The sequence below is a fragment of the Marmota marmota genome, unplaced genomic scaffold (assembly GCF_001458135.2).
Source record: "Marmota marmota marmota unplaced genomic scaffold, marMar, whole genome shotgun sequence".
NCBI lineage: Eukaryota > Metazoa > Chordata > Mammalia > Rodentia > Sciuridae > Marmota > Marmota marmota.
The window spans coordinates 10,902,024-10,919,968 of record NW_025999932.1 but is presented as its reverse complement, the minus strand read 5'-3'; the positions used below and the strand labels follow the sequence as shown (position 1 = coordinate 10,919,968).

The following is a 17,945-nucleotide window of genomic DNA, read 5'->3' as shown; positions in this document are numbered from 1 at the left end:
AAGAAATCTTTCCCCTGCAATTTACTTTGGCTTTCTTAAAAGTTGGGCAGGAAAGTCAGTGTAATTCAGGTGGAATCGAAAATGTTCTTGTACAAGTGTGCGCAGAAAGAAAGCCTATAATTTCCGAGCATTCTTTTAGGAAGTTTGTATTCTCTGTTTTCCAGGGAGCCTTTACTTTCCAAGGGAGTATGATCGACATGCCATTACTGAAGCAGGCCCAGAACATTGTCACGCTTGCCACATCCATCAAGGAAAAATGATCTGTTCAATGCAGCTCTCATCAGGTGGGCTGAACATATACAGTGGGTTTCTTAAAGACACACCGTACCACTCAGGGCACCTCGTTAAGCATGCCAGGTTTGGACCTTCCTTGGTCTACAGTTCACGTTAATCACGATTTTTCCCGTTGTTGTCTTACTGGCCAGCTATGCCTCTAAAAATGGACTTTCTTCCTTTGGAGTCCAAATTTATGATTGTATTATTGTTTATCAATGTATGACGAATATGGGTTTATGATTTCACAGGGAGAGAAAATCACGGGAAGGATGGGCAGTGAGAGGAAATTAGGTCTTTCATGAAACAGATCTTTCCCAAATGCACATATGCCCTGCACTCTTCTCATGTTGGGAAAGGTTTCCCACGTTATTCATCTCTACAGCCGGCATCACAGATAATTTTAAGAAGGGCTAGGTTTTCAAAGAATAAGAACAAAATTAAGAGTTCCTGTCTATTTCACTGGTAATCTGATAAAACATTATTAATTGTTATATTGGCTTGTAAGATACGTTCTAAAAATACTTTCAAAACTGATTTCTTTAACCTCCATCCCCCAAATGCAACCTCCACACCCTGGAACTGCTCACCAGTACAGCTCCCGTCCTGGGCGTTGGATGCTTTGGGTCAACCGTTGCCGGCAATTAAAAAATAAATGTGCAGAAACACAAGACCATCCATTCTCCTCTTTATTCTCCCGTTTAACTGTTCGCCATTGAGGCCATTCCCCCTCTGTAAATGTATGGCCGGGACAGGACTCCCTCAGCCATAAACTTGTAGCCTCTCGGAAGACACAAAGCCACGGGGCTGGTGCCTATGGCCCCCTGCAAGATTTGCATCACATTAGAGATGCTGCTCCAGGTCATATGGGTGGTGTGGTTAACGGGCTTAGTAAAGCTGTTTTGAAGAGGTTAACCCAGCTTGTAGTAAGGGTAAATAAACATAACAACCAGCCATTGTTCCCTATTCAGCACGTACTCTTATATTGAAGGCTAAAGGGTATTGAAGCTGCGGAGGATCAACGTGTGCGTGCCCAGAGGACGCCAATGAAGTTTGAAACACCAACAATCAGAGATTTTGTTTCTGTTCCTCATTAAATCATGAGCTTTTGTGTTGAGACTCTGGACGACTGTTCTTTAAGAAATTAACAGAATGGGAAGTTTTAAACTCTACACCAACCTTTTCATGACCTACACAGCAGCGACACTGCTGCTCTTAGACGAACTCCGCGGGGAAGGCTGTTCTGTTTATTTAAATTTGTAAATAGAAAACAGTTGTTTTTCAGTTTCATTTTTCACCTCCTCCTATGCCCTTGTGGCTTATTCTCTCCGTGGCCCCTAGCATGTGCCCCAACCATGGGTCTGCTTTCCCCACCTCTTCCCATTCCTACAGGGAGCCCAAGAGGTGAGTAGAGGTGAAGTTTAGTTACAAGCAGAGGTGCCATTACACCCAAGCCGAGTGGGAAACCCCACCACTGCCATGGGACCCCACCGCCCAGCGCAGGGCAGGAAGGGCAGCACCCTATTCCAACTAGCACTTGGGAGGACCAAACCCAGGCGACATTGGCTCTGGGGAAACATATTCTTGGGACATCAGTATCTCCAAACAGGGGTCCCGAGGAGCCAGATCTTAGGTTGACATGGGACATCAGGCGGGGCCACCTGCTTTGGGCAGTACATCTCCCCTGCCCCAAGCAGCCACCCAGGCCCTTCGTTAGGACCCATCACCCTTCCTCCCTCAGTGGGCAGGAAGGAAGAAGATGGCATGTGGCCACCTTCAGAGGTGATGGGCCGCCCACTGAGCTGCACATCAGGACCGCAGCAATGGGCAAGGGCAGCAGTTCCCCAGGAGCACCCCAGGCCCGGCAGCTACAGCCGGGAATCATGGACCCCAGTGCCACAGTGGAGACAGATCATGGGTGTCCACACCCAGTGTCTGCTCAGAACACCGGTGGGAGGACTGCTCAAAAGTCTCTCTCTCTCTCTCTCTCTCTCTCTCTCTCTCTCTCTCTCTCTCTCTCTCTCACACACACACACACACACACACACACAGGCAGGGCGTCAGAAGAAGCACTGGTCCAGGTAAGCCCTTGGCTGTGAGGGGACACAAGGGCACACATTCTGGTCTCCATGCTGCCATGCAGGCAGCCTCCACACCCACACAGGTGGGCCTCCTCAGGTCAGGCCTTGTGGGAAGCTCTGGCCTCCTCCAAGGGAGTCCCACCTGCCTGGCAGAAGCAACAGGAACTCAGAAACAGCAGCCCTGCAGCCTGGTCTTGGCTTGGGACTAAGAGCAGGGCCTGGCTGGAACTCCTACCCCATTAGCAACAGGCCCATAAGTTCCTAGGTCCTCACCATTGGTGGCCTGCTCACCAGACCCTTGTCCCAAATTTTGTTGTTTAAGTCTCCCCAGCGTGATCTTACTCAACCCAGTGGCCCCCTACAGTAGAATCATGACACTGGGACTGGCCAGAGCCAAATACTGGAACCCAGGTTCCACTCTGAGCAAAGACTCTAATGAGGGCCTCAGAAGAGAGTTGAGTCACAACCCAAGCCCCTTCCTGCCTCTTTTCCCTGACTGACAAACGGAAGGATAAGGAGATACGGAAGATACTGTCACTCTTCCTCCTCCCCGCACTTCTCTGGTGCCAAGGATGAGCAAAGGTGTCACTGGGGAGGGGCAGGCAGCTGAGGGTGGGTAGCGACAACCCCTTTCAGGCACTCCTGATGTGGGCAGTGAGGTCTGCCCAGCTCCTGAGCTGGGAGCTGAGCACAGGAAGAGGACCTTGCAGCTAATCAGATTAATTAAAAACCATACCTGTTTATATTTTGTGTAGCTCATCACTGCTCCACCATATCACCCCCTTGTTATTAATTCTTGGGGGCTAAATTATGGGTAACACTATTAAAACATTATCAGAACTAATGAGAAACAATTACTTAGAAAATGAGCCAGGACAAGATTGAGTCGAGAACATCGGTGGTGATCGCCGCAGATTAGTTTAATAAATCATCAGGTGCCAGGCAGGACTGACTGCGTGTATGCAAAGCCCGTCACGGGAAAAGGAAATTGAGATTTTTTTTTTGCATAATTTTTTCATTAATCTCAATAGGACCCGTGTGGTGTAGATTGCTTTATTCCCCTAATACCTTGCCGGAGGGGGGGTGGTGCCCAATAATGTCTTCATTGTTTTACTGAGGTCTTAATGACAATCTGTGACAACCTCATTTTAATGTATAGAGGATTATATCGATACAGTCATGTTTTATTGAAGTGGTCAGGGGAACTCCAATTGGAGCGAGGCACTTCTGTGAGCACAAGTTAGTAAGTTCTGGGGACCTGGGTGCCTTCCCTTCTGATGTCCAAGTTTTGAACTGCCTCAGCCTCAGCCGGCTGCCTTGCCGCCTCTCCTCCAGGGACTGCTGGGGAAGCCGTGTCCTGCAGAATGAAGACTTCACTGCCTCCAATTTGAATTTGAAAGTCACTGGTTGCCTGGCACATTTTGCTGGATAATTGGAACAAACCATGTGGTTGTGTTCCCTCTAAAATAGAAGTGTATTATTGTTCACACCTTTACACCCAATAGTTTTGTAGAAGTTTGAGTAACTGGCTTTCTTCCTTGAAGACGCGAATTTTCTAACGATGCCATATAAGGAGAAGAAAGGATACAGGCTTCTTCATTTGAAGGAGACTCTGCTTTTAGGATTTCAGTTTGCCGTGCAACATGAATCCTCCGTTTTTATTTTTATTTCATTTTCCCCTCTCTAGTAGTAGGAAATCAGTTGTTGGTACAAAGCCCATTATACATTTCCAACAGGACTTTGTGCAGAGTGGTGCTGGCGAGAGTCACCGGATGGGTCTGTAACGGCAGAGCATGTGCCTCAGGCTTGGGGACACGGACCTCCCAGTGCAGAGCCCCCGCCCCCCACCACGTCTTCGCATTGCCATTCAGAGGGAAAGTAATTACCTGACCCCAACATTTAAATGTTAAATCTTTAGTCTTAGTCTTGCCTTCCACTCACTGTTTTGAACTGGGGTCGGGGGAGGGAGTAACTAGGAGAGCGACCAAAATAGAAAGTCAATCACTTTTGGATTCGTAACTTGGTACCTGCAAGCTTGCGCAGTGGGACCCGGCAGCTTTAAGCTGTTTTGAGTCGGTGATTTTTGTCGTTGTTGTTGGTTTGTTTAAATTCCAGTAATAATTTGGCAGCACACCTCCTTCCAAATCAATAAGGATTGCCAACGACACAAAGTGATCTGTAGGGAGGAACCGAGATCCTCCCTGGCGCCTTTTTGTGGAGCCTGTTTGCTGCGATCAAACCGTTCAGCCCGCAGAACATTTAGTTTGAAAAAGTCTTTCGGGACTTTGTGACTGTGTCCTTCCTTTATAGATTTTTTTCTTCCCTTTTCTTTCTTTGTTTTCCCATTATAAATGATCGACTGGATTTTACTTTCGCTCCTTCCGACGGGAAGGGCACGGCGAGCCTGGGACCCGCGCGCCGCGTGGGAAGGAGGTGCGCTGGTGTGTCCGCGGCGCGCAGTGCGCGGGTCGCGGCCCCATCCGCGAGCCGCCTGCGCGTCCTGGAGGCCTGCGGTCATCGGCTGGCGCGGCCCTCGGGGTGGGCTGCGGGGACCCGTGGAAGCCAGTGGGGCCTCCCCCAGAGAGGCTGCGGTCCCTTGCCGGCCGGCGAGATGCTCGCGTGGAGCTGCGCTCGGGACTCGCGGCCAACGGGGCGTCCGGCCCTGCAGGGCCACAGTGGGGAGCCCGGCGGCCCAGCGGCCAGGCCTTCGGCCCCGCTCACTCACCCGCCCGCCCGTCGCGGGCCGCCCGGAGCCTGCGAGCTTGTTGCGCAGCCCCGCTGTAATGGTGGCAGATCAAAGGCTGCCCCGTGTCCCCGCGGAGCCAGGGACAATCCCGCGCCTTTGTGCGCTGTTGCTAGGAGCCGGAGAAACTAAGAGAAAGTGTCAGGAGCATGTTAATCAGACTCGTTACAGTGTAACAATAACGTCTCTCTCGGGTCTCCCAGGCCCCGCGCACCCCAGCGCACCCCGCTCACAGGCCGGACACCTGCGTGGGGCCCTCGCGCCCGCCCTGAGCACCGACCGCCCCTGTGTCCCTCCAGCCCCGAAATCGACCCTGGACCAAGCGCAATGACGAGGTCCAAGAGACTGCGCAAGTGCCAGGAACATCTCCCGGTGGTGGTCCCCGTGATCCAGGCGCGGTTAACCTGGACTGCTGGAAGCTGGCAAGGTGGCCCGAGGGAGGTGCGGGAAGGTAGAGTCCCATCATGGCTTCGCTTCTCACTCGCGGAGCTGGATTGCTCACGTTACTCAGATACAATGTTTGAATCAAGAGAAAAAGGAGCCTTGCATTTCAGAGAACTTTTTGCTTAAGCGTTTCCCTGCCTATGTCTATTTGTCTTGCACATCCATGGAGGATACCATCAATGACCATCCCCAGTTTAAGAAAGAAAAAAGAAAAACTTCGTCAAGATCTGTCAGCAAATCAAGATTTCTCTGAACTTTTCCCAAGGAATCACTTCATTGGCTCTTTTAGTCATTCCACAAACACCTGTTGAGTAGACTGGGTATCACACAGTTCCCTGAATATCATAGGATTTGCCCCAGATGAACTTTTCTTTTAAAATTAAAAAATGGCTTTGCTGGCCAGGTGCCTGGAGCTTGGAACAGGACTGCAATCTCAGCTACTCAGGAGGCTGAGGCAGGAGGATCACAAGTTTGAGGCCAACCTGGACAATTTAGCAAGACCCTGTCTCAAAATGGGGGAGGGGAAGGATGGACTGAGGATGTAGCTCAGTGGTAAAGGGCCCTTGGGTTCAATCCCCATGCCATAAATAAATAAATAAATAAATGCCTTTGTGGAAGTGAAGGGAGGGGCAAGGCTGTAAAATAAAGTCCAGTGTTAAAACAAAAATGCCATGGGCTACAATCCTGGCAATAACAATAGGTGTGAATTAAGAATTTTAAATGTTTGGAAAACTGTAAGTCATATGCTTTGCAGCCGGTCTGGTTTTCTCCTCTTTCATCTCCTTGTCCCCTCCTTTTCGCCAGCCTGAGGTCTGACAGCATCTCAGAGTTACTGCAGGAACCCACTCAGTCTTGGCCCTTCCCCCCCTTCCCCTGCTGAACCATACAACAGGAATTAGAAAGTGTGCTCAGGCTCAGGGCAGAGGGCGGCCAGGGAGAGGTGATTTTCTCCTACATGACTTCTGTTCACGCAGCAGGAATGTTACTAAGGAGCCAGACTTCCAGAGTAGATCTGCTGTACCCTAAGTCAAAGATAAAGCTTGCAGTTCCTAGAAGGGGTAGAACCCACCTCTTAGATCACCTGCGCTTACCTGCTGACCCAGGAAGGCCCCTCTAACTGTAGAAGGCTTCTCCATTGATCACCATCGATTCTCATGCACTGCTGTGTGCAAAGTGTAATCATACAGAAAACTGGACATATTCCCAGAGGCTAGAGTCCTGGGCCTGGAAAGAACTTTAGAGATTCCTTTCATTACATAAATAAGAGAGCTAATCGACTGAAAACTCCATCTTATGAAAGGCAAGGGGGAACCAAACAATGGCTATGTCACAATAGCTAAAATATCTGCTACGAGGGGGAACTCAGGAAAAAGAAGATAGATTTTTTTTTTCTTGGTCTACATAATGCCAAATAGCTGGCTTGGCTGTTTGATTTTGTTTTATTTTTAGACAGTGAATCAAATTGCCTTAGTTATTCAGACACACTAATAGAATCAAGAGAAAAAGGAACATTCAGTTTCAGATAGCTTCGTGTGGATGGTTTCTTCAGAGGAAGGCACACTCTAGGCATCTGGCTTAATATCTAAACAGGAGGAAGGCAGGAGGAATCTTCTGAGTTCCAGAAAGGGAAGAACACAAAAACCAACATGAATTTCTGGCTTAGATTTTCTGGGAGAATTATGCTAATAATCTTGACTACCAGATGAGGACAGGCGCACATCCATTTTCCACACTGGGTTTTCAGGAGCTGTAATTCCTGCAGTAGCTTCCATGGAAGCTCTGTGAGGCTTCTCCCAGGCTGGCCTGCAGGAGCTCCAGCGCTGTGACAGCATTGGCAACCTCAAAGGGTGTCACCATGTAGCTGGGCTGTGTTCTCTGCTGCTATAACCACACAGATATTTTGCAAAGCCCTTGCACAAGCTGCAAGCCTGTGGGCAGACAGTGTCACACCCTGAGACTCCTAACCAGTAAGACACACTGTGTTCTGTGAGGTTTCCCCAGAACCCCAGAGACACCTTGCTGGGCTTTCCTCAGTCCTCCCAAGCCCAGGGCTGAATGTCGTTGTAGTACTTGTTTAGATATGTGTGCCACCCCAGACAGTGCAGATTTCCTGAATATTGGACATTGTCATGGATTCTGATCCCTCTCCTTCTCTCACTTCTCACCCCCAACACAGATTGCTGAAAGTGTGTTCATTAAAGTCAGGAACTCTTTCCCCACCACACTTGATCCTGTCTCTCCAACTAACAGGTTATGTTACATTTGGACAAGCCATTTATTCTCTCTGGTCATCAGTTTCTTCAACTATACAAATAATAATCCCTAATTCCAAGAGTTGCCATGAAGATGTAGTACTCCTGGAGATGGTACCACCCAGATGGCCCTCCAAGGATCCCCACTTGCCCGGCTGGGGAGATGGAGTGGGCAGGCAGCAGACAGTCCACAGCTCCTACAGCATCTGTCTCAGCTGTCTTGCCTGAGGCCAATCCCTTCCCTGGATGGCCTGCATCAGGGATGAACAGGAATGATGAGGTAGGGACGTAAAGACCCAGCTGTTTGGTCCAGATGTGGGACACACTAACAAATTGTATATGTTCCAGAGCTCCCAGTAAGGTTGACCAAGACTGGTGGGTCTGTTCCTTCACCCCAATCCTGATTCCTTCTCCTTCCTTTCCTGGGCATTGATCTTTAATATCTCTCACCCTAATGTCTATGCATCTGCTCCTGTAAAGCCTATACTATAAAATAATTAAATGAACTATTGTATTTTAAAGCACTTAATTACAGTGGCACACACCTGTAATTTCAGCTACTTAGGAAGTTGAGGCAGGAGGATTACAAGTTCAAGGCTAGTCTGGGGCAAATGATCAAGACCCTATTTCAAATTCAATATTAAAAAAGAGTTAGGGGTATAGCTCAGTGACATAGCCCTTGCCTATATCAATGTTGGCTATATCAATCCCCAACACCTCAAAAAAAGTTAAAATGGTAAATTTTATGTGTATTTTACCACAGTTTTTAAAAGAAGAATGAATGTGAACTAAAGATAAAATGAAACTAATAAATAATTATAGTATTTTTTAAAAGCACCTAGCATCCTTCTTGGCACATAACAGGTACTCTACACAGAGGCCAGATTACTTCCATACAGATCCTGACCTCACAATGCAGCAGAGGATAGGAATCCCACAGCAGCAAAGCTGCCTGAAAGAGCATTTCTATGAAGTGAACTCCCTGTCCTCATTTAAGTGAAAGGTCTGTTGTTCAGAAAAACATGTTGGTGGGGTGAATGCCCTGGATACAGACACACTCGGCAGCCACAAGCATTCCAGAAGAGTTTTGTGACTCTGTTGTTGGTGTGAAGAATGTCCTGGGGGTGGGGAGGGGCTGGGTTGTGGCTCAGTGATAAAGCACTCACCTAGCATGTGCGAGGCACTGGGTTCGATCCTCACACCACATAAAAATAAATAAATAAATAAATATAAAGGTATTGTATACAACTATATAGATAGATAGATAGATAGATATAGATATAGGTAGATAGATAGTTTGGTTTATAGTTTAGAAATCTAGCTTTCTAATCATGTGAGCTGCCTGCAGGACATTGGGCAATCCTTCATTTACTGTGAACTTGGCACGAGGTATTTATTTACTGGAGAGACCCTGAGTGCAGATGACAGCTAATATATATAATATTTTATATAATATATATTATATATTATAAATATATATTTATATATATATTTATATATATAAAATCTCCTGGCCCTGGCTAGGCATGCAGCTCTGTGGCAAACACTTGCCTTCCATGTTTGAAACCCCGGATTTAATCCCCAACATCTCACACACACACACCACAAAGAAATCTAGCCTCATCGCTGGACTATGGAAATGTCTCTGTGCTGCAGATGTTTTGACTATAAACTCTTTTATAAAGTCCTTGATTTTGTAGACAACAAAGCCCAGGGGGGATTATGCAGTACCAACTCCTAGCTGGAGGGGGCACTGTGCACACAGAAAAATACACGGCTAGGGCACTCTGGGAGTTGTGCAACTACTGACCCCATTAGGGGACTTGCCCAAGGTCATGCTGCTAACCAAACCAAGTCTACAACTCAGGTTTCCAGATTTCCTCCATTAAGCCACACCTCATCCCAGGACTCCTCAGATTCATGGTCCCACAGTAACATCCCCACTTTGATTCTGTGGAGAGAGGAAGCTCCGAGTGAGCTTTAAGAAAGAATGAGGCAAACAGTGGAGCCTCCTTCAGCACTGCCTCCCTCAGGGACAGGGTCTGTGCCCAGCAGAGAAAGCTGAGCTTTCATTCCCAGGTGAATACAGACCCTAGCAAATTTTGCAGGATTTTCCACAGAGGCTGGTTGGAATGACTGGAGAATGTCTTGGGTTGGCTAAGAAAGAAGTCCCAGGAGAGGGATAAAGAGGCAGGACACAGACAGACGTCAAGGACAGTAGAAAGGCCACAGCAGCCTCTTGTCTCGCCCGCCCGGCTCTCAGGGCCATCTGTGCTCTGCTCTCAGGCTGCTTCCTCTTCCTTTAACCCTCAATTTTACCTTCTCTTCCCTCCCCCTTCCCAATTTCAGAAGCAAAAATAACCAATGGAGGAAAGAAAACAACAAAATTAGGGGGGAAAAATCCCCTAAGTCTGTGCCCATGTTTTGGAGGGAAATCTAGCTTTCTAATCATGGAGCTGCCTGCGGGACGTTGGGCAATCCTTCATTTACTGTGAACTTGGCACGGGGTGTTTATTATGCCCATTTTACTGGAGAGACCCTGAGTGCAGACGACAGCTAATGTTGTACTTTGGGAATCAAAGTAGAAATGTCAATGAGGCTGCTAATTATTTAGTAAATTAAATATTGCTGCCAGCGTGCTCTTCTAATGCCCTACTTCTGATCATGCTGTCTTAATGCAAAGCCAACATTCAGATTCTATTTAGGCAATCAACAAGATGGCAAATTCGTTATTGGTTCTTTCCGTTTTAGTAGAAGATATTTGAGTGTGCGGCTTGAGACTCTTGTGGGAGTCTGGAGTGATACTTATGAAGGTAAAGTTTAACTTGAGTTTGCAGACATAAATTTATAAAATAGCAAATTTATATATTTGTTATCACATTATTTATAACTTACAAAATATAAATTTTATATATTAATGTCATTGCATTATTTATGATATAACACATAAAATTAGATTTCTATTTTTTTCTTATGCCTTTTGGGGCGTGTTACTAGAAATGCAACAACAAATAATTATAAAAACCATTATTTCCAGACTATGATAAGCATTCCATTTTTGGAGGTGACTTCCAAAAGATTCTTGTTATAACTTTGCCTTATGAAAACCTGTTTAAAAAGGATGCATCTTTGTATCAGCTAGGGAACTTGAAGTTGTGGAATATATTTATGAACATATTTAAAGTAAATATTTTCAAAATAAATAGCAAGCGATTGGTCATGAATTTGCATGCACCGCCTCTGAAAAGCAGCACATTTTGAAGAGGTCTGTTGAAACCCTCCACTGGCCTTTCCCTTCATTCTTAAAAGGCATGTGGGTTCGATTAGCACTCAAAAAAGAGAGTGTTTTCATAGCCTCCGGTACAGCGTTTATAAAAATTGTGATGATTTCAGGGACTGCACCTTCGTTTTTTGAATTTTCAAAACTTGTCCCTTTTTACTCTTTTATTTTCTTTCAACAAAACAAAGACCGAAAGACCCCTTTAAGAAATTTTATCCATTCTCACAGAGCTCCAGTTTGTTGACCTTCAGGCCACAGAGTAAAACCTTTCTTTTAAGTCAAGCATTCCCCATTGGGAAGCACTCCAGCTTTTTCTTTTTATGAGGAATTTTAACTGCTGGACTTAATTTAATTATTGTATTTTGTACTTACTCCCAGAAGCCCCAGGGCAGGAGCTTTGCTTTTTTCGAAACTTTCAAATAAATATCTTTAGAAATGCACATTTCTGATGGCAGTGTTATTTCTTTGACTTGTCTTCTGATCCAAATCCCAAACATGGGCCTTTCAATTTCCTGACTTCCACACGGGTGGGTTTCCACCTTCGCACCTCTTTGCCAGGCCAGCCTTGGGGAGGGGAGCAGGCAGGCTGGCAGGCATTGAGGTCCAGAGAGTAGCTGTCCAGGCTTCTTAACAGGAAAAGAAAAACCGTCTCCAACGTGGACCGGCATTTTATACACAAGCTGGATCTGGGGACATGGAGTTTAATGAGAAGATCTCCTAGGTAGACGTTGCAAGGAAATGAGGGGATGCTGTCCCCGTGACTGTGACTGCCTCTGAGGAGTTTCTATAAGGTGCCCCCCATCCACCGCCCCTCCCTTACCCCAAGGAGGCACATCGCAAACACACCAGGGGGGGGGGGTTGTCATCCCAAGCTAAAAGCCATGATTCAATATCTTTATTTCTCATCTATCTTTATGTATACCAATTCCTATCTGAGCCTTTTAATTTCAATCTTTTGAGGTTTTTTTCCACTACATCCAGACTCTCAAAGGTGAAAAATAAATCTGTGTTTTGTAACTGACTTAAAATTCACTTAGGAATATTGAAATGCACAAGATCTGCCTAAAATACTTTGTGGGGGTTAAGTCACTTATGAAGTGGATTAAGGACTTCTGTGACCTCTGACTTTAGGAAGAAGAGGATTCTAAACAGAATTATCTGCAAAGTGGATTGGATTTCCTTGTTTACTTTTATTTAAAATTTTAAATTTTAGAAATCACATCATGTTGGAGCCAAAGAAGGGCTTTCAAAGAGATCATCTGGGGCAATGGGCTGCACCCTGTCTGCGTTCTAGAATTGCCTGGTAGAGTGAGGAGGGCACCTGCAGACCCTACTACTGTGCTGGGGAGGCTCAAATCCTTGAGCCCAGGAATTCAGCACCAGCCTGCACAACAACAACAAAAAGAATGATCTGGTGGGCTTTCCATAGCTGCCAATATCCAGGACCCACCCTAGATTAATTAAACCAGACTGGAGCACCACCCATCATTTCGCAGATTAAAGAGAGAAACAAGCAAAATTCAGAACCTTCAAAGATGGAATGTGGCTTTGCATTAGGAGTAGCATGATTGGGAACTCCCAGCTCTACAGAAGCTTAAGAAGCAAACTTCAAAAAGTTTCCATAATGATGTGTTGGGCCACACGAATTGATTCTACAAGTAAAAGAATTGAAGAATTTCTCCCTCGTGACCTAATTTCTCGTTTTATATACGTTCACATCCCTGGCTGATGGCAGAGGGGCTGGAAATGGTCATTGTCTTGAAAGGTCTCACAATCATTTTTCAAACTCAGGCACCCTTCTATGGGTGGCTGTGCTCCCATAAACTTCCTGAAAACTCTGGCCAACTGGTGATATAATTGAGCTTCGTGGTTACTATTCTGTGAATTTTTTTGGCTTGTGTGTATTTAAAATGTATATAGAAAAAGCAGTATTTGCCCCAGTGTCCACTAACGCTGTCAGATCACCTTTTTTGTTGTTGTTGTTTTTATACTGGAGATTGAACCCAGGAATGCTTAACCACTGAGCCACATCCACAGCCCTTTTTATTTTTTATTTTGAGATAGGGTCTCACTGAATTGCTTAGGGCCTCAATGATAAATAGCTGAGGCTGGCCTTGAACTTGCAATCTTCCCGCTTTGGCCTCCGGATTACAGGTGTGTGCCACCACGCGGGGCTGTCAAGCCATTTGTGAACTGTTGAACTCTACACTGGCCTGTTTTGTTTGTTTTGATTTTTAAATGGAAGCAAAAGCCAGGTGTGATGGCACACACCTGTAGTCTCAGTGGCTCCGGAGGCTGAGGCAAGAGGAATACAAGTTCAAAGCCAGACTCAGCAATTTAGCAAAAGTCTATTTCAAATAAATAAATAATAAAAAGGGGACTGGGGATGTAGCTCAGCGGAAAGCACCCCTGGGTTAATTCCCCAGTACTGGGGGAAAAAAAAGGCAGACACCATGCGGGGAGGGTGATCCACGTCCACAGTTCAGGGATCCTCTGGAAGGGTCTCGAGACAGCAAAAGGCCATGGGAAGAGCAGGCTGCTTCTTGAGACTCAGCAGACTTTGAGCCATCCTGGCAAACAGCATGCCCTTGCCCACCTCCCCAGCCCTTCCCCGCCAGGGCTGGCCTGCTTGTAGGCAAAGGGGGCTTCAGTTATTTTGACTGCAGGGCCTGGTCCTGGGCTGGCTGTTCTCTCAGGCCCTGAACCTCCCGGGAGAGGTCCAGGAAGCTTTGATCAAAATTATTTGCCTTGGGCTAAGAGACCTCGGGTTGGCCACTCCTCGATCGCCCTAATAAGGCCGGGACCTAGGATCACAGATGAGAACCTCTTGTTCTTTTTCTTTTTTTTAGCAAAGGGAATGCTGAGATGCAAGGACTCCAACTATAGGGTTACTACTAGGAGAGGGTAAGTGAAAACACAGTGGATCTGTGAAGAAGAATACCTTCGACCCTCTACTAGGAGCCTGGGATAAGGAGCAGGACTTCACTGTGTTTGTGGCTGGCTAGGAGGGCCACCCGGAGGCACCCAAGGCCCCTGGTTAGTCATTCCATTGGATGTGAAAACAGGTGGGCAGTTGAGCCTCCTCATTCTACTTTCCTCCAAGTTCGAATTCTCTTCATTATCTTTTAAAACATGCAAATTAGTCAAGGACCTAGCGACCAGCTCTGAGGCAAAAAAAAAAAAAAAATGCAGGGGAGGGGGAAGGGAGAGAAGACTTTCAAAAGTGTCTTAGAGAAAGATTCTCATGTAGCCATTAAAAAGAATGTTTGTAAAAAAGATTAGAAATATTTAAAGTTAATGAAATACTGAATTTGGCTGTTTGGTTATTTCCCTCATAGTCTGGGTTTTTTATACTTCCCTCTACCCTCCACATGGACACAGTGAACATACATCACTATGATAATTAAAAAATAAGATAAATACTAAAACAAGGAAATGCAAGTAGATGTGGCTTTGGAGTTTCCATCTTTCCTAAGATGGACATTGATAAGTTTTTGGTTTTGTTTTTGATACTGGGGATTGAACCGAGGGGTGCCACATTCCCAGTCCTTTTTATTTTTTCTTTTGAGACAGGGTCCCACTAAATTGCTGACGCTGGCCTTGAACTTGCAATCCTCCTGCTGGGATTACAGATGTGCACTACTCGCCCAGCTAGCTGTAGACTGGTTTTGTTTGTTTGTTTGTTTTTGGAACTGAGGATGTACAGGGTCTCACTGAGTTGCTTAGTACTTGCTTTTGCTGAGGCTGGCTTTGAACTCACATTCTCCTGCCTTAGCCTCCTGAGCCGCTGGGATTACAGGCATGTGCCACTGCGCCTAGCTAGCTGTAAATTTTAAAATCAGAAAAATGGTCAAATGCAGTGACGCATGCCTGTATTCACGGCCACTTGGGAGGCTGAGGCAGGAGGATTGCAAGTTTGGAGGCAGCCTCAGCAAATTATCAAGGGTTCAATCGCCAGTACCAAATTAAAAAAAAAATTAAAAGCTAAATCGGAAAAAATGTTAACATTTCATCTCATTGTTGCTGTAAATAAGAATAAGTATCTGTGAGGAAAACAAGTCAAGCTTAAAGTCAGAATTTGAGGGATACCTAAAGACACCAGAACTTTTTCCCCGCATTATTATTACAGGAGTCATCAAAAGGCGGACTGGAGAAAATTGAAGACAAGCATATAAGGGTTTTCACCATAAAATTAATTCATCATTATTTGAGTGAGACCCTCCAAGGATCCTCGCTCAGGAGACGAGGGGGCGGGGCTACAGTCCTCTTGGAAGTGACTTGACAAGCGTCAGCAGAATCGTCATTCTCTTCATATCTGCATCTGGGGATGTATCCTAAGGAAATGCTGTGATTCTAGATAGAGAGAAAGGCTCATTCACACTCACGACCTTATTCACAATTGTACAGAGGAAGGGGCGTTGACTTGATGGAATATTAGGTAGCCACGAAAGGCGTTCTCCCGGAGATGAGAAGAAAATGCTGCGAATACTAAGTTTAGCCAGGCACGGTGGCGCAGGCCTATGGTGGCTCCGGCTCCGGAGGCTGAGGCAGGAGGATCCTAAGTTCAAAGCCAGCTTCAGCAACTTAGGAAGGCCCTGTACAATTCAGTGAGTCAGGGTCTCACTAAAAAATAAAAAATTAAAATTAAATAATAAAATTAAAAATAAAAAAGGCTGGGGAAGTGGCTCTGTCATTAAGCTCCCTTGGGGTCAATACCTGAGGGGAGGGAGAGACAGGAAAGACAAAAGAAAGCAGGGGCTGGGGACACAGCTCAGTTGGTAGAACCCATTCACAAGACCCTGGGTTAGATCCCCAGCACCACCTCCAAAAAAAAAAAAAAAAAAAACCCACAGATCTAAGCTGCATATGCAGAGTCTAGGGCTCCTGCCTGGCTCTATACTTCATAGGTGTGTGACCTGAACTTGGCAGTGGTGTCCCTGGGCCCAGTTTTCCGACTGAAATGACTTAACACATGCAAAGAACAGTGCCTGTCCCATATTGCGCCCTTGACAAATGTAAGCTGCTGTTATTATTGCAGTGTGATTATGACCAGGTTTAAAAGAAAACTGTTGCAATGATTGTGTTTGGATGATGGCACTGCTGGGGATTTTTAATTTTTTCTTCTTTTTACCTTTTCGTTGTCCAAATTTTTCATTAAATATGTCAATTTATTCAAAAACTAAGTTGGAGCTCATCACAAATAAAGATCTATTGAAACATTGCTTTTGTTTACGGTGGAATATGCCTAAAAGACCCTGAGTACAGAGAGCCCCAGAGGAGATCTGGCACGCACAGCTTCCGGGACCCTGGGCATGCGGGCCCCTTCTGCCTCCACTGGAGGGTCACCTCGCCCAGGGAAAGATGGTGCAGCTGTGCTACTCATAGTGGCCTCACTGGCCAGTGTCCCCTCTCTTACCCCCACCCCCACTCCCTGCAGCTTCTTGGAAAGAGCTTCTTCGCCTTTCTCTACACAGATGTGACTCATGAATGTCCTCAGTAGTGACAGGGAACTAGGAAAGCAGCGGGGGTTTTCTAGAGGTGCAGGCTGGCAGTATCTCAGCAGTGGGGAGGCCAATCCTGAGAAGCTTGCCTGAGCCCTGCTCTCCCTGGGCCCTCCTCCCACGATCCGCTCTGTTTACACACCTGCACCCAGGGCCTGCGGTTCTCTGTCGTGTGGGGGTGGCTCCCTGACCATTTGTGGGACCTTCCTGCTTCCAGGCAGCCGGCTACAGGCAAGCCTTCAAAGCGGTTCAGAAGCCCAGTGTGCACTGTCATCACTTAACACTGGTAGGCGGCCACAGGACCAGCGGGAATGAAGCAGCCCTGCCTCACAGGGAGGGAGGCCAGCGCTTCCCAACCAGCTCGCCACCAAAAGGTCTTTCCCTAACTTTAACCATTAGCTGTGACCCCAGGGTGACCAAGGCCCCCCCCCCCCGAAAGTAAAACAGGAATGAAACGACTTCACAATTGGACTTCATCACACAGCACTGTGGGAAGGGTACTGAGTGGTTGTGACCTCAAGTAATCTAGCATCATTTTTTGGTAGAACGGACAGATGTGTCCATGTGAAGACAGATCAGCCGTATTTTTCTGTAGCATATCTTTGTGCAGTTGGAATTAAGCCACAGAGGCTGAAAGCTGATCGGCTCTTCATCGCTGGCCTCTAGCCTGGTGCCTGCTTCCTCGTGAATTTCCATCCACTGAGTGAGTTGATAAATGGGAATGTTCTCTGTACTGTTAGGTGCTGGGAATACAGAACTCCACAAGGCAGAGTCTGGCTCCTAGATTCCCACACCAGTGGTGCAGCCAGACTCAGAGTAAGAAGTATTGAAAATACAATGTGATTTTCCTAAATCCATAACACTAGTCATCAGTAGTCATGGTTAAGCTCCTCCTATATACCAGGAGTTTATAACCCTCCCTTCAAAAGTTCACTGTCTAGTCTGGAAACAACTGTGAAGTAAAGTTAGCAATACCACATAAAAAGCAAAACAGAAATAAGTGCATGGCGACACATCGCCCCCCCCCAGTGCCCCCGCCCCCCAGCCCTGGGGATTGAACCCAGGTTCTCATGCATGCTAGGGAAGCATTTTACCACTAAGCTACACCACCTGCCTAGTGCAGTATAATTTAACCACACAGATACTGCCATCAAGCCGTTATTTAACCTTTCTGGGCTTCAATTGTCCCATTTGCAAAATGAGGTCAAAGGATGGTACAGACCTATCTCATAGGTTGTTAAGAGAAATCAATGAGTTAATATCTGTTTGTAAAACACTCAGGTTGGTGTCTGGCAAGGACTGAGTAACAAATATAAATACACGTGAAATAAATAAATCTCATGGAAGAACCCACTTGGCTTCCCCTTGGTA

General features: G+C 46.3%; 1 protein-coding gene across 8 annotated transcripts in view; it reads left to right on the top strand.

Annotated features, from left to right (window-relative positions):
• Positions 1 to 15,263, top strand: part of Clybl (citramalyl-CoA lyase) — a 235,633-nt gene extending 220,370 nt beyond the window's left edge. For 4 of the 8 annotated variants that reach the window (XM_048800681.1, XM_048800678.1, XM_048800674.1 and 1 more), the window contains 2 exons: positions 165 to 284; positions 1,265 to 1,392. In XM_048800681.1, coding sequence (XP_048656638.1) covers positions 165 to 260 — 96 coding nt within the window. In that variant the 3' untranslated portion in view covers positions 261 to 284; positions 1,265 to 1,392. Of the gene's footprint in view, positions 1 to 164; positions 285 to 1,244; positions 1,393 to 13,922; positions 13,978 to 15,202 lie in introns of those variants that run through there. The other 4 variants (XM_048800677.1, XM_015484129.2, XM_048800676.1 and 1 more) reach the window with 3 other exon arrangements.
• The last annotated feature ends 2,682 nt before the right edge of the window (positions 15,264 to 17,945 follow it).